This window comes from Alternaria atra, assembly GCF_907166805.1.
Source record: "Alternaria atra isolate CS162 genome assembly, contig: 21, whole genome shotgun sequence".
In the NCBI taxonomy this organism is placed as follows: Eukaryota; Fungi; Ascomycota; class Dothideomycetes; order Pleosporales; family Pleosporaceae; genus Alternaria; species Alternaria atra.
In genome coordinates this window covers 1,668,128-1,682,553 of record NW_025091319.1, presented here as the reverse complement: position 1 = coordinate 1,682,553, position 14,426 = coordinate 1,668,128, and the positions used below count along the sequence as shown (strand labels likewise).

Sequence of the window (14,426 nt, the reverse complement as noted above, 5' to 3'; positions counted from 1 at the left end):
GTCGTGAGTCTGGCTGAGTTGGTGATCATGGCTCCGGTTTCAGTGGCTGTGGTTGTTGCCCTGGCAGCGTTTGTGAAGCGCTACCCTCTGGATGCACGTCGGCATCATGTTGTGGCGGGAACAGCAGGTCCGGCCGCAGGTGAAAACTCTCATATCTGTCTGGTAACGGCACAGTCCTGGTGGGGCAAAGACTACACGCACGAGTTCGGCCAGATCTCTGGTTTGATAGCCTCGAGGACGCCCTCATGGTGAGTCTTTCTGTACGCTTCAAACTATCCTCATACCTAGGAAAAGTTAGCCAGGATGCCTTCGCGGTGTCATTAGGATAGGGTAGGCTGTACAATTGCGCGTCATCGGGGTCCATTCGCTCTGTGGGGTGCCAAACAACGCTCACAGGACGGCTTCGTTGTGGATACGCCTGCACTATACGCTCCCGTGTAGGCTCCAAACTATCTCTCGCAGTACTCTGGAACGGATTGACTCCTGAAGACGCCAGAAGATTCCTTGTAGCACTGTGGGCCGGATTGATCAATGTGCGAGAGGAGCCTTCGTACGTGCCTCCAAGTAGCCGCGAAAGCACTTCGTTAGTACTCGTTTTTTGTATTTGTATATCAGACATTACAGTATGCTGGTAGTTACCGGATTGAACCCTCTGGCGGATTCGAGGAATTGGTCTAGGCAACCGCGATACTGGGAAGGGACTTGACATTATTTTGTCTGTGGCGGGGACTAGGCTCATTTCCTCGTCTGGTTGCACATCATCATCATCTAAACCAGCCCCGCCTCGCAAAAATACCGTTTGTTCCATCTCGAGGGGCTTCATCTGTGGGCGTCCGGGCGTGATCATCCACACTCTTCTTGAACCATCTCTGGCTCTCGCTATAGTCGAGCGCTCTGGGTTCCGTGGGGGCATACCATCTCCAAAATGACAGTCGTCCGACTCGCTTTCAGATTCATCGCTGCTGGCGTCGTTGACAATGGAGCCCGAATGGCTCCGGAGGCCTTGGGCTTCAGTGATCTGCATATACCTGCGTGAATCTCTCAAGTCCGGAAACGACACAGAGGGCACAACTCCAAGACGCTGCAGAGTCGACCGAAAGTTCTGCGATGAGGTGGATGCAGAGGCAGCGGGAGGTTGTTCAAGAAGCGTTGTTTCCCCACTGTGTAAGTCCAGCTGCGATGAGTCGTTAAACGCTTCTATGGAGTGAGGGATCGGCAATGACGGAAGCGCTTCAACAAGTGTAGTATCACCACTGTTCAGGTCGATTTGCGATGGATTGTCTAAGGATGCTATGGATTCTGGGTTTGACTCAAGGCCTGGTGGAGGACGTATTACGTGATGATACGTATCGCTTGACTTTGGTTCATCCAGTGAGCTTGTTCGGATACTAGACACTAGTGTCGGGCGGCGTCTGGTGTTGTAGACGCTGTGGTACTCCACCTGTTCCTACCACGGCAAAGCCGCGAATTCGTCATCAGACATGAAGGCTGGGTGAAAATCCCTCAGCGCCTCAGTTGCTTGTTCATGAACCCTCCTATGTCGCTCTTGTACTGTCTTTACCAAGTCTCGTTGCTGTCGCTCTTCCTACGAGCCAACCTCGTCAGCCCAGCTACGTCCCTTCTCCATGGGTGATGGCAAGCCGGTTAAGTCGTCTATCTCCTTCGCCTCGGTAGTTGCTTTGGCCTTAGTAGAGGGTAATTCTGGGAAGTCTGATGCTGAGGGCGGAGGGTCGTCGCGCTTTTTCTGGACGCCTGTCGGCCTTGGGTCGGACTCTCGGTAGTCGCCACGGCCACCCCTACTGCCACGGCCTCTACCTCTACCACGTCCACGGCTCGATTGTGCGACAGGTTCATGATAGTCTTCAGCTCCATTGGATCCGTTGTCGACTGGTCTTGAGGGTGCGATACCACCATGTGCACCGCGGGCAGCGCCTCGTCGCTTCTCCTCTCCAGTACCAGAGAAACCATCCTCTTTCTCAAAGTCCCACTCCCTGCCCCCTTGAGCATTGAGCTTGCGCTGCCGATTCTTCTCGCGCTCCCCCATCATCTGCTGACGACTCTGGCGCTCTGCCTTCTGCTTCTCCGCGAGTGCCTTCTTGCGCTCCACATCCTGCTTCTGCATGACGGCTTCTCGAGCCTCAAAGTTGCCCTTGTCGGCCTCAGCGCGAGCGTGAGCGCTCTGACGGGCTTCATTCTTAATGCGCATGTTGGCGAGCTTCGCGTTCAGCTCCGCTTCTGTCAAGCGCGTGCGTGCAGCGCCGCCAGTCAGGCCTCTATCGCCGCGGACGGCGTGCGCGGGTTTGTCCTTTGGCTCAGTGGGCGCAGAAGGAGGGACCGAGGATTCTGCAGTATCGGTACTGGCAGTATTGGCGGCTGGGGCTGGGGCTGGCGTAGTTTCCTTGGAAGCCTCAGGTACCTTCTTGTCGTTATGCTCGAGCCGAATGTCGGTGTTGTGTCCACCACGACCTCTTCCACGACCCCTTCCTCTACCACGGCCGCGACCTCCTCTCTCCGCGTTCCTTGGCTCTCGGGGCGCATGCGGTGCTAGGTGTGCTTGGGGTGCTGTCGGTGGATGTACTTCTTCGGGTACAAATTCGGCGGCGGAGGCCTGCAGTTCGACGGGGTTCTGCTCAACAACAGGCTCGGCTATAGGCGTGATGTCGTCGTCAAAGAAAAGGTCGTCTGTACTTGCGGTCTGAGCGAATGGATCCATTGTCGGGTCGTTGAAAGCGGGGTCATAGGACCTCGCGTTGTCGGTCTAATGTCGGGTCAGCGTTGTATACCAGCAGAACGACAACAACAGTGGAGGAGTGCTCGGGGGTAATGCACTGGTAGACATACAGGTGCAGACGCTGGCTCTGGTGCAGCGACGTTGACCTCCGGTGCTGCTGCTTTCTCCGCCTCATCGGGCTGGGTTGCCCACCTGGACTTGAGCATGATATCTGACAACGAGTAATACTAGGGTTAATCCAGAAAATAATGACTTGGATACAGTGTACGAGTGTTGTGTTAGCGATGTGATGTGGGGGGTCTTGGTCACTGCGGCTGGCCGAATTACTTGCAGGAACCCTGAAGTCCGTGCTGAACAGCTCCCCGCACCTGCATGTCCAGACCCTGACCTGCACGGATCCTTCCTTTCCCCACCAGAGCCATAATTTGGGGAAAGCTACGAAGAGGCTCGTGTTCAGTAGGTTGTGCCTGACACTCGAAATTGCTTCAAAAGTATTGACCACGCCTTACATTATGCCTGTTGACATGAAAAAACACAGCGAATACCTTTAGTGTACTATAGAAGTACGACGAACACGCGTTGCAAGATGGCAGAATGGCAGACATGATCACGAAGATTGGCAAACTTGATATCTCCCGTCTGTTCTTAGTACCTGTACTAATCTCAGTCTCGTAACAGGCATCGTCACGCAAGGAAGACCACGACAAGATACCGCTCGTTTGCAAGCTTCACTCAACTCCAACCCAATAACACATGAAGGCCGTCGCTAAATGATGATAAAAGAGAAACGCAGGCTGACGAGCGAGTAAAAATACATAACGTAAACGCCAGAACAATGGGATAGGTGCAACTGCTGACTTAGTCATTCGCGTCATCTCGAGTCAAACCCATCAAACGCAACGATAAACGTAATGCAAAACTCAGTCAAACCAACTCCTGCCGGTCTCTACTGAGTATGCATCGGCGCATAATACCCAGGAATGGCGGTCCAGTTACCAGCCGCGTCCCAACTCCCATAGTATACAGCCTTCATCTGTTAGTAATGCGCAGCATGCTGCTGTGTGGGCAGATCTTGGAAGCCTCCTGTCTGCGGGCTCATGGAAAAGCCAAACCCGTTGAAGGCAGCCCCGTTTGGGAAGACGTACTGAGGTAATGAGATTTGTGGAATCGTCCAGACAGGCAGCCCCGAGGGTGGGGTGGCGGAGTAGTGAGTGAGCGGCGTGTGTGCTCGCTGAGGGTCAACAGGCGACGACGTACGGGAATGATGGGAAGAATTGGGCGACATATCCGGTGGAAATATGATGGGAAGCCCAAAGATTCGCGTCAGCACATTGGTTTCTTGAGTGTTATCACGTGCGGGTAGGCCGGTTGTGACATCGAGTTCGTCAGCCTGATCAGGAGTTGGCTGCTTGATCTTACAGCTGATGATAGCGGGATCCACAAACGCCGGTGCATTCGAAGCGTTGTTGTTCGTAGCAGGGCGCATCTCAGCCTCAACTGATTCCAGGGTGCGGGAAACAACGGGGCTGGTGATCGGGGCACGGGCAATGGATGAGAGATGGCCCATGGAGACAGGACTGCGGGGACGTCTATCCTCACATGGTAACTTGACGAAGATCTCGTCAAACTCGGTATCTTCGCCATAATCCGGTACGCGAGATATTGACGAATCGAAGAGCGAATTATAGATACCGACTTTAGCCTGGCCAGCGTCCTTGACGATGCCGAATAACCGATGAAGGGAAAGTGAAGGAACGACCTCGGTGCGCGTCGTCATGTCGTCTTCAGTGAAGCCAGTCACATTTGGCTCAACCTCGAAGCGATTGTCGTCTAGGCACTTGATAATCGGCTTGGCCTTGTCGAACTCAACTTCATCAACGGGATGGTACTCAGCGTCGACGGACGTGGTGTACTTGCATCGGATGAGCATCTGGCGTGGTGTCTCCATGGTGTTGTATAGGTCGGCTTCTAGAGCCTTGCGGTACGCGACAGTATCTACGGGCTGTTTAGGCACCATCCTGGCATTTGTAGCCCACGTTGAAGCGACTTTGTCGTTCGGAGCAGCCTTGACTTTCGCAAAGGAAAACTCTTTAGCATTCGGGTTGAGCATGCTAAACTGAGGAGGCGTGTTTGTAGAAAAATCATCGGTCTTGATATGTTGAGTATTGTCAACCTCTTGCTCGACCTTGCTTGGGTGTAAGGTGGTGGTGACCTTGGTTGGAACATTATCCTTAGGACCAATAGCGACCTCCACGACCGGGACCGGCTCTACCATAGCGACGTACTCAGAATGTGACTCGACTCGGTGAAGTTTAGATTCAGCGATAACCTCCACTGGAATCTTCGTCATCGAAGCGGTCTCAATATCACCAGCGGCTTCCTCGTGCGCGGGCGCAGCCTCCTTAGCAACGTCGACAGCAACAGGCACAGACAGAGTCTTCTTTGCCTTGGCCTTCTCAGCGGCAGCGGTACGTTTCGCCAGCATCTTCTCCTTCTGGGCCTTCTTGTGGTCCTTTAGACTCTTCATCTTCTTGTTCACAACTTCGCTGGCGGAACTCTTAGGAATAGCCATGTTTGCGGCTAGGGACAGGACTGTTGTTGAGATGCTGTCAGGAGCCGCTTCAGGTGAGTGGGTGATGGTAGTGCGGGCGCGAGTGTGGTTCGCCATTCGCGATAGGTAAATTAACCGCGAGAGAAGCAAAGTCGATTGAGCAATATAGCACAAAGGCAAGTTAATGCGTGGAGCGAGCGGAGTTGGAATTGACCAAGGTCTGGCAGGCTCAGCGGGGAGGTGAGTGGAGGAGTGGAATAAACCAAGGTGGTGCGCGAGAACGTTTAGTGTACGTGAAAGATTGGATTATATTGATTCTAGGAGTCTTACACCTCTTCAGGCACTAGTGCTGCGAGAATGGCAATAATTACCGTTGAAGAAACTTGGACCCGTGCGTTGAGGCAAAGGAAGGGGTGAAAGAAATACTACAATGGTCAAACTCGCGTTGTTTGTGCATCAGACTGACGAAGAAGTCCTCACCGTCACGCGGGAACCTCAAAACCGTAAAGCTAGAACAAAGTGTCATTATCATCCTGGAAGGAGTCTGCGCTACCTGTTTATGATCTTCCAGTGTATGGTACATGGTACGGGTGCTGACGATGTCGAGCAATGCGGTCCAACTGAACACAATGACGGCGATCTGGTAAAATTGTGAAAGAAACTCGAGATGACACGATACTAGTAGAGGCTGGGCGATGCAAATTAATGTAAGATGAGAAGCGTGGTGCATATGCGGGAGTGGACTGATCGGAAAGACTTCCCAAAAGTACTACAGTGCTGGGCACAGGTATTCAAATATTAACATGACCAACATTGTTAATGCTCAGTGCAGTGGCGAGAAGAGATAGTTAGCAGTCATTACGAAGGTGCAACAACATGTCAGGGTTTAGGTGTTGATGGTTGTGTTGCTGTGTGAGGTGTCGCAGCACCTTGGAAGTGGCCGCCGGAGCTAAACCTCTCGCGTCGACGAAACGCTGACTAAGCCGACCAGTAGAGCTCACGATTCATCTCTCCAGCCATCCCTCTGCTTTGACCTTTACTTCATCATCGATCTGGAAGTATGCCGACACTCACGGCAAACGATGGTATCAGTCTCCACTACGAGACGTATGGCTCCCCCGATGCCGCTCCCTTGATCTTGGTAAGCTCCCCGCCATCGAGCGCATTTCGTCAGCGCGCCTGACCTTCATCGTTAGCTGCACGGCTTCACAGGCTCAGGAGCAGTCTTCAAGCGCAATATATCCACACTATCCCAAAGCTTTCATGTCATCGTCCCCGATTTGCGCGGTCATGGCGAGTCCGACAAGCCCAGAGCGGGCTACCATGTCGCACGTCTAGCAATGGATCTGAAGAACTTGATTGATTTCTTCGGTTTCCGCGACGGTACCATAAAAGCCATCGGTACAAGTCTAGGTGCGGCTATTTTATGGAGCTATAGTGAGTTGTTCACCACCCGTGCGTTCTCGCACATGGTCTTCGTGGACCAAGCTCCACTGCAAAATTATCTCGAAGATTGGGGCCCTGAATTCGGAAACCGGGGATGTAACAACCCAGAAGCACTGAAAGAGATGCAGAGATCGCTCATTGAAAGTCCAAAAGAAGCGCACCTCGGTACTATCGCAGCATGTCTAGGCTATAGATCACACCCACAGCCTGGCGACCCAGCATCAGATTCGTCAAAGTGGAGAGAGGACGAAGCATTCTTCTTGTCAGAGGCTTTGAGGGGAAACGGATGGTGGTATGGAAAGCTGATGGCTGATCATACGGCAAATGACTGGCGACATCCCATCGCACATTCGTTTGGACCACAGAGCAGGAGCCCAACACGAGTACTAGTCGTGGCGAGTAGCCGAAGTGGATGCTTTCCTGCTGCAGGGCCGTTGAAGGTAGTTGAACTGGTAAATGGAGGCGAAAACGAAGGCCTTGCCAAGGGAGTGACTGTTGATTGGGGTGGCCACTGGTGTTATTGGGAGAAGCCTGACATGTTCCATGGGCTTGTCCTCGACTTCCTCAAATAAAAAAGACACCGCTGCAATACCACGCTATCACGCCAACCGCCGATTCGCTTCGGTGTAACAACCTGTCTTCGTGTTCTTGCAATACTAAAAGGAAGATTCGTGCTTCCGACGCATAGGCAATATGTCTCAGCAAAAACACGCCAAGTGCAGCTACAACGCTCCGTTTCGACTAACAGGTTGTTGTCGATGAGGATAAAAAAAAGCAAAAATATACAACAGCGTGGGCTTGCTAGTGCTCACCTACCCAACTACTAATTTGCCGGTACGCTGCTCTTATCTGGCTGGATATATCGCCTAGTAAGCAACCCTGATTCGCACGCCCAGGCGTCTGACATCTCATTCCCGGATAAGTCACTTACGAGCTTCGCTTTTCTTGAGTACCTCTTCATATCAGATTCCATGACTTGAACGCCACGGATGGTAGGGCTCTTGTTGATCACCTTCACCCTTAGTCGAGCGAACAAGTGCAGCAATAGTAGCGCTAAGGCAATGAGCGCGCCATCGAGGACAGTCGCGCCGTTCAAAAACCCAGCCGAAAGAACCACCATGACGAGGAGGTAGTTTCCAATGTTGCCTAGAAAAGACGAGGACTGGTTCTTGTGGGAGCCTGTGGTGATTCGGGATGATGAGTTTGCTTTTCTGGTTCGCAGCCTGCCTATTTGGTGTCGCAGCCTTGCTGTATGTTGTTGAATCTACGAAGCGACATCCCTGGGTATCTAGTATATTGTTTAGATGGACGGGTATCGAGCCCATGGTACTTTGAATGCCGGGAACGGGATCGTCTCATCAGTCTGTTGGGACCGAGACTCAAGAGGACGAAACCCAGCTGGTGTAAGATGTAGATGATGTTAGACTAATGTTCACTCACAACTCTTAATATCGGAGGTGTAATACGTGCTAGATACATTGATCTTCGTGCTATAACTGTATCACGAGATTTGAGCATGGCTGAGCAGACCACAAAGACGATATCCTATGCCTTATGGTTGTATGTACAAGATCTACCGATTTGATCTATACTGTACTTGGGTGGTAGTCGTTCAACGTCTTGACCGGAAGCACACGACAGTACTGAGCACCCTCAGTGGAGCTCCAACACTTGTCACATGGTCTATTAAAACCCCACAGACTTTGGGAGCAACGTGACGATCTCTCTAAGATTATATCACACGCATCTACAAGATATCTACTTCCCTATCCCACTACTTTGGTCGACAAAGCCATTTTAGCCGGACCAAATCTCTGCTATTTCCCCGTAAACTAATGGGTTAATCCCTAGTTGAAGCAAGCTTGATGAAAGCCTCTTTGTGCTCGGTGGCCCACTCTCGGAAGGTCAAAGCCGGTCTTCCCAGCACGTAAGGAATATCGTCACGAATGGTTCCAATGTAACCCATCCGGCCGTCGACAACTTGGCGCATAAAATCAACGCCGCCCTCAGCATACCAAGGTTCTGCCCCTGAACCCGGAGCTGAGACCAGTGCCTTAAAGTCGTCGGGTCCTCGGGGATTGAAGGCAATACTGCGACCGGTGACCTCACTCAAGATCGCAGCAACCTCTGAGCCGTTCAACACGTCGGTGCTCATCCAGTAGTCGCGTCCGTGGTGCTTTTCAGGCCCGTCACGTAGAATCGCTGCCGCCATTGCTGCGATGTCACTTACCGCGATCCAGCCCACGCGACGATTCTCAACATATAGCGTTAATTTATCTGCTTTGGGGTCTGTGGCTGCTAGCAGATTGTCCATGAACATGTTGGGATGGAGGTGCGTCCAGGCGAGACCGCTCGCCTTGATATAGCTCTCGATGAGCTGATGCCAAACAAAGTGTGGGTCTGTCGCGTCCCATTCGCCAAAAATCCCAAGATGAACGATGTGTTTCACACCGGCCTTCACAGCAGAATCCACGAAAGTCTTGCTTTGCGTCAACATCGCGACTGTGTAGCCGGTCAACAGGAAGACGCGATCCACACCGGCCAGAGCGAAGGCGAAGGTCTTGGGGTCGTCCAAATCTAAATCGACGGCTTCCTTTCCCTCTTTTCTCATCCGTTCCACTACCTCTTGATGTCGGGAACACAAGCGAAGGCGAACGTTTGGGGATTGTTCGAGGTTTTGGACCACCAGACTACCGATCTACAACATACCTAGGTAGCTAATCTAGTGCCTGATTGCCATGCTCACTTCCTATTCACTCACACACAAAGTCTTCCGCGGTGTAGTTTGCAGGATCTCCCGTGAAGACAGCTTTCTTTGGATATTGGCAAAGCAAGCGTTCCCTGTCCTCAGCGTTCCTAGCAACAAGCGTTTCGGGCGCAATATCATTCTCGACCCAGTCGACCAAGGCGGCAAACAAGCCGGTAGGGGTGCCACCCTGGCTAGGTGCACAGTGTGCTGCTCCAGGGGCTTCAGAATAACGGTAGAAGTCGCGTAAGGCGGGATCGAGAGCAGCTACTCGATCATAGTAGTCGCGTGTATCACCGTAGGGTATTGATTCATCAGCCTAGACGAATTGAATCAGTTAACCGTGTCGCGATAGCCTCTTGTGGCATTGGAAAACTCACTAAACCGTGGTAGGTAAGTAGCTTTCCTCCAGCGGCGCGAAACTCTTGTAGATCTGGATAATCTGTCCCGATAATGGAAGTATACTCCCGCTTTCCAGCATAAAAAGCACTAACCCAGTCCTGGCGTGTCATATTGTTCAAGTCGTAATTCGGGTCTTTTTTGACAAAGTACCTGATCCAGTCTGTGAAGAGTGACTGTCGGGCAGGTACACATGATCCGTTGTCTGAGCAAGTGTTGTCCAGAGTACCATAAAAGTCTGTCGGGTTTGTGTCGTATCCATGGGGATACCATAGGAATGTTCCATTGCTTGTTCGAGCACCCTTCCACAACGCGGTCATGGCCAGAGCAGCGGCTTCTGATATAAGTGAAGGTTCACCAGGAGAGCTGCAGTTCGCTGGATTTCCAATCATGGATCGAGCATCGAACTTGCAGCTTTCAGGGTCGGAGATCAGCCCATCCATGAGCCCGTCATTGTCATCGCAAGCAGCGATTGCAGCTTGCCTCAGGGAAAGGAACTCGCACTCGTGTGGAAAATCGTTTAGCCCATTCTGGGCAAGCTCGAATAAGACTTGTTGAGGGAAAGTTGACGAAGATAAAAGTGGACTCCAGTTGATAGCTGGAGCTGCCGCCGCGATACCATCGAAGATGTCTGGAAACCTCTGGGCAAACATGTAACCCTGTCGGCCACCTTGAGAGCAACCGTTCCAGTAAGAATAGTCCGAACCGTGGCCATACAAGCTTTCAATCACTTGTTTGGTAGCAATAGCGCCATCTATCAGGCCATTGAATGCAAAGTTCTGTAGCGCGTTGTAGTCGACGTTGCCAGGGCTTGTTAACGCCCAACTTGCTACTGAGGTGGCGTTCTCAATGTGCACTCCACCATCCACGGAGGATGTCGCAAAACCTTCAGTTAGGCTTCCGAACATTACGGGAGCAGCTTCATCAAATCCTGCCGACCAACCTCCGCCGCCTGCCATCAACATACGGCTGTTCCATGTAGGCTTCAGAGGAAGCCAGATTTGTGTACGCAGCGTGTCGTTCTTGCCTGGATGCGTGTGCGTGAGGGTAACATTGCAAAAGTCCACGGAAACGTTGTTAGGGAGAAGGCCATGGTTGTACCATAGTCGGCTCTCAATGTCCGAGCCGGTGTAGTTCAGGACTGGGTGGGCTTCAATAGCAACAAACTCAGCCCCGAATATGACTGGATAGGGGATAGCACCAGGCGTACAGTTGCCAATTGCTTGATGTGAAGCCATGATGGAGAAACTGGGTGCCAGATGAGAAGTACTTACTTGTCGACAATCAAGCCAATCGAGCTTAGGCCTCTAGCTTGGCTTGGCCATCGGAGCAAAATAGCTTAAGTGAATTGGCTTGATGGGTTATAACCGATGAGCTTGATCGATAAGCTTGATAAGATTAATGCTTTAGCGTGAGGCTGTTAGTGTTGCAGCAGGAGCTATCTCACGATAAGTTTATGGAGTTAAGTTCTGTCGCATAATCACGTAACTACTACATGATTAGTGATCTATGCGTAGATACTAAACTCAACACTAAGAAAGCATTGTGAGATCGTCGCTACAGCAACAACAACAGCCCTACGCTCCACGCCTAGACCTATTAATCTCATCAAGCCCATCAATCAAGCTGGTGTGTACGAGCTTAATCAATACTATTTTACTACACGCTGGGCTTAAATTGGCTTAAACGTAGATGGGCAACAGCTTGATTGATGAGCTTGATCTGGCTTAATTGTTGACAAGTCTGGAAGTAAGTAGGCTGGCTGCTTGTGGTACGACACGTATGATGTCTGTCAGGTAAGGCAGCTAGGTCAGCTATATATATATAACGAATTCACTGCATTCTTTGAACAGCTGGGTATGAGTTCACTCTGACGCCCAGACAATGTCTTTAGGACAAAAATAAGTCGAACGAATGCGGGCTGTGTATTCATCCGACGATGAGCCCGTAACAGTAAATGGGCAAGCCTCAGTATATTTGGAGTATAGCCGGGCCAAGCTCGGACTGTTTGTTAAGACGTCACCTTACCGCCGATGTGTACTACTAGCAACTGGATGACTATCGCGTGTTTTCGCTCACTTGCAGTCCTACTCGCCCACACTCCTACGCATGGGTTCTAGAAGATGAGGTGAAGAAACTGCAATTCATTGCCATGATCTGAACTGAGATGGTTCCGATGACTGCAGTTGCCTAGATAGTAGTGTCCAGAATTATTATGACTTCGACTTGGCGATCCATATCCCGGCCAGTCTGTAGCCCCGTCACTCCGCCTATTCAGCACTCCACCGTTCCGCCAGCCGAGTTAGTAACTTCGAAGGGGATTCCAGATTCGGGATACTCACAGTTGGCAGAGCTAGCGTCAAGGAAATTGAAGGATTTAACGTGTCGCATCCTTCCTTACATCTTCTGCTCTTTCATCCATTCGCCTGCTCGCCTAGCCATATTTATAGCCTCTTGTTCGAAACCCAAGATGTGACCCAAGAGCAGGATATCGTGTGGAACATGCTCTTCGATATCAAGCTGCAGATTGTTACCTGCTTCCTTCATTTTCTCAGCCCATTCAACGATATCAAAGTACAGTATCTCTCCACCGCCTGCGTTGACCCACATGGGTACCTCTGTCTTGAATGTCCGGTTCTTCTGCGAAATGTATGGCTGTGACAGGACCTGCTCGCCAGCTTCACCAGCATATGCCGTGGTGCCCCATGATGTGAAGGGCGGAGAAAGGTAGTCTGTAGCATAATTCCTGTTGTCATAAACGTATGATCCGGAGGTATCGGCTGGGTTGGTCCAGGGCGACCAAAGAAGCGCTGCAGAGGGTGCGGGCAGACCAATGTCGGAACCGTAGTCGGAGATGTAGCGTAGAAGCGCGATGGATAGATTGCCGCCTGCTGAGTCTCCCGAAAGTATGATGTTTTGAGGGGGTATCTTGAGGTCGTTCAGGAGGTACAGGTATGCTGTGACGCTGTCTTGGAGAGCGGCTGGGAACGGGTTCGATGTCTTCGAGACAGGCAACGTGGAGAGGCGGTACTGCGGGCAGAAGATGTGCGTGGCGGGAGTGTATTTCAGAAGCTTCTTTGCCATAGCCCCGCTGGCTGCCGTCCGTCCATCTCCTGGGTCGAGTTAGCCATGAAGATAGGTATCGCAAACACTATTGACTAACCCGTGACGAAAGCTCCACCATGTAAGTGAAGCACGACCTTGATCCTAGCCTTGTCGCTACCCGTACCCAGCGGTGCAGGATACCACGTCGCACCAATTTCCACTGGCACAACGTCCTTGTTGCTCCTCAAGGGCCCTTTGTATGATTCATTCTTTGCCGGCTTAATGACTACGAATCGCTCCTTCTCTTGATCCGGTGTGAGAGGCAGCGGCGTTTTGACTTGCACTTTCGCAACGTGCCATAGCCCGGAGAAGAAGGCGTGTACAGTGAGGGCCTGCCGAAAGGTCCAGCTCGGGTGCTGGCGGCCGAAGACGAGGAACTTGACAATGTATAGAGGGAAGCGCACGAGCTCGAAGCCCAAAGCGCCCAGCGCATATACGCCCTTCAGAGGATGTTGCGTGAGGTCCACCATCATAACGGCAGCGCTGGCAATGAAGACACTGAGAACTCCATTGGAAATGGATGGCTTATATCATAGTAACGGTGGATCCGGTCTTGCTTGTGATCGTTGAGGGGGACGGCTCCGTCCATTCTGGGCCGAGGTCCTTGGCGCGACTACTTCGACGTTCCCCAGACCTACCCCACAGTACTACTTATAGACTTACAATGTTTTCTACCGACGCCCTTTCCCCTAGACATTGACGACTTTCTCATATCAGTGCCTTCTGGGCAAGCAGGCTTGCTTCCATCACGATTCTGCGATACCACCTGGACGATTTGAGAGGTGCTGCTTCTCTGGGGGTAGAAAATGCTCAGATACACCTGGCGGATCTTCATCCAGCTTGTCTTCAAAATAAACTTGGGCTGACATCGCGTTGTAGTGTTTCTTGGGACGATCCACTTTGTCATCCATCCAATCTCATTATTGCTACTCTGTGGAGGTTTGCAACATTTTTTGCTGTACTAATTCTTCCTACTGAGGTACCCACACACCACCCGCACCGTTCTGCCGTACGAGCTTCATCTCTTCCTTCCAGGTCTGAAATTCGAACTTGGTGTCCTTCAATACTCTTCATTCCCTGGTGCTTGGTCCTGTGGTTCCTCGTTGGCGGGGTTCGCAGTCTCGTTTCACATATGCCTACTATGGGTGGTCAGCGCCTTGAGATCCAATTGTATTGCCAACGACTGCCGACTGCCTTTTGTTCTTTTTCGACCTTGGTCGATACGCTTGCGGAGACGCGGTTGTACTTCTCCCAGCCTACTCGGCGTGAGGCCTGCCAGCTCCGAAAGGAGGATCAGGACCGAATCGCCCCATGCCATGGCATAACTGGTATGACCATAGCTTAGACCGTTTGGAGGTGCTTGGTACGCATCGCTGATGTTCCATTGTTTGCACACGTCATCTGTCACCTCTCCCATCACTGAGTTGGAAGTGGGTGATACCGGAGTG

At 51.7% G+C, this 14,426-nt stretch overlaps 5 protein-coding genes across 5 annotated transcripts; 1 reads left to right on the top strand and 4 right to left on the bottom strand.

Annotated features, from left to right (window-relative positions):
• Positions 1-1,585: 1,585 nt before the first annotated feature.
• ALTATR162_LOCUS980 (uncharacterized protein) lies at positions 1,586-2,937 on the bottom strand (the record flags this gene model as incomplete). The annotated part of the gene is made up of 2 exons (XM_043308575.1): positions 1,586-2,758; positions 2,842-2,937. The coding sequence occupies 2 exons, from the start codon at positions 2,935-2,937 to the stop codon at positions 1,586-1,588; spliced, it is 1,269 nt and encodes a 422-aa protein (XP_043164510.1).
• An 830-nt stretch (positions 2,938-3,767) lies between these two features.
• ALTATR162_LOCUS979 (uncharacterized protein) lies at positions 3,768-5,303 on the bottom strand (the record flags this gene model as incomplete). The annotated part of the gene is made up of 1 exon (XM_043308574.1): positions 3,768-5,303. One exon carries the CDS (start codon positions 5,301-5,303, stop codon positions 3,768-3,770), a length of 1,536 nt encoding a protein of 511 aa, XP_043164509.1.
• A 1,039-nt stretch (positions 5,304-6,342) lies between these two features.
• On the top strand, positions 6,343-7,300 carry ALTATR162_LOCUS978 (uncharacterized protein; the record flags this gene model as incomplete). Its single annotated transcript, XM_043308573.1, has 2 exons — positions 6,343-6,423; positions 6,479-7,300. 2 exons carry the CDS (start codon positions 6,343-6,345, stop codon positions 7,298-7,300), a joined length of 903 nt encoding a protein of 300 aa, XP_043164508.1.
• Positions 7,301-8,568: 1,268 nt separating this feature from the next.
• Positions 8,569-11,111, bottom strand: ALTATR162_LOCUS977 (uncharacterized protein; the record flags this gene model as incomplete). Its single annotated transcript, XM_043308572.1, has 3 exons — positions 8,569-9,347; positions 9,490-9,793; positions 9,855-11,111. The coding sequence occupies 3 exons, from the start codon at positions 11,109-11,111 to the stop codon at positions 8,569-8,571; spliced, it is 2,340 nt and encodes a 779-aa protein (XP_043164507.1).
• An 878-nt stretch (positions 11,112-11,989) lies between these two features.
• ALTATR162_LOCUS976 (uncharacterized protein) lies at positions 11,990-13,451 on the bottom strand (the record flags this gene model as incomplete). The annotated part of the gene is made up of 4 exons (XM_043308571.1): positions 11,990-12,153; positions 12,216-12,226; positions 12,275-12,986; positions 13,037-13,451. The coding sequence occupies 4 exons, from the start codon at positions 13,449-13,451 to the stop codon at positions 11,990-11,992; spliced, it is 1,302 nt and encodes a 433-aa protein (XP_043164506.1).
• Positions 13,452-14,426: the final 975 nt, after the last annotated feature.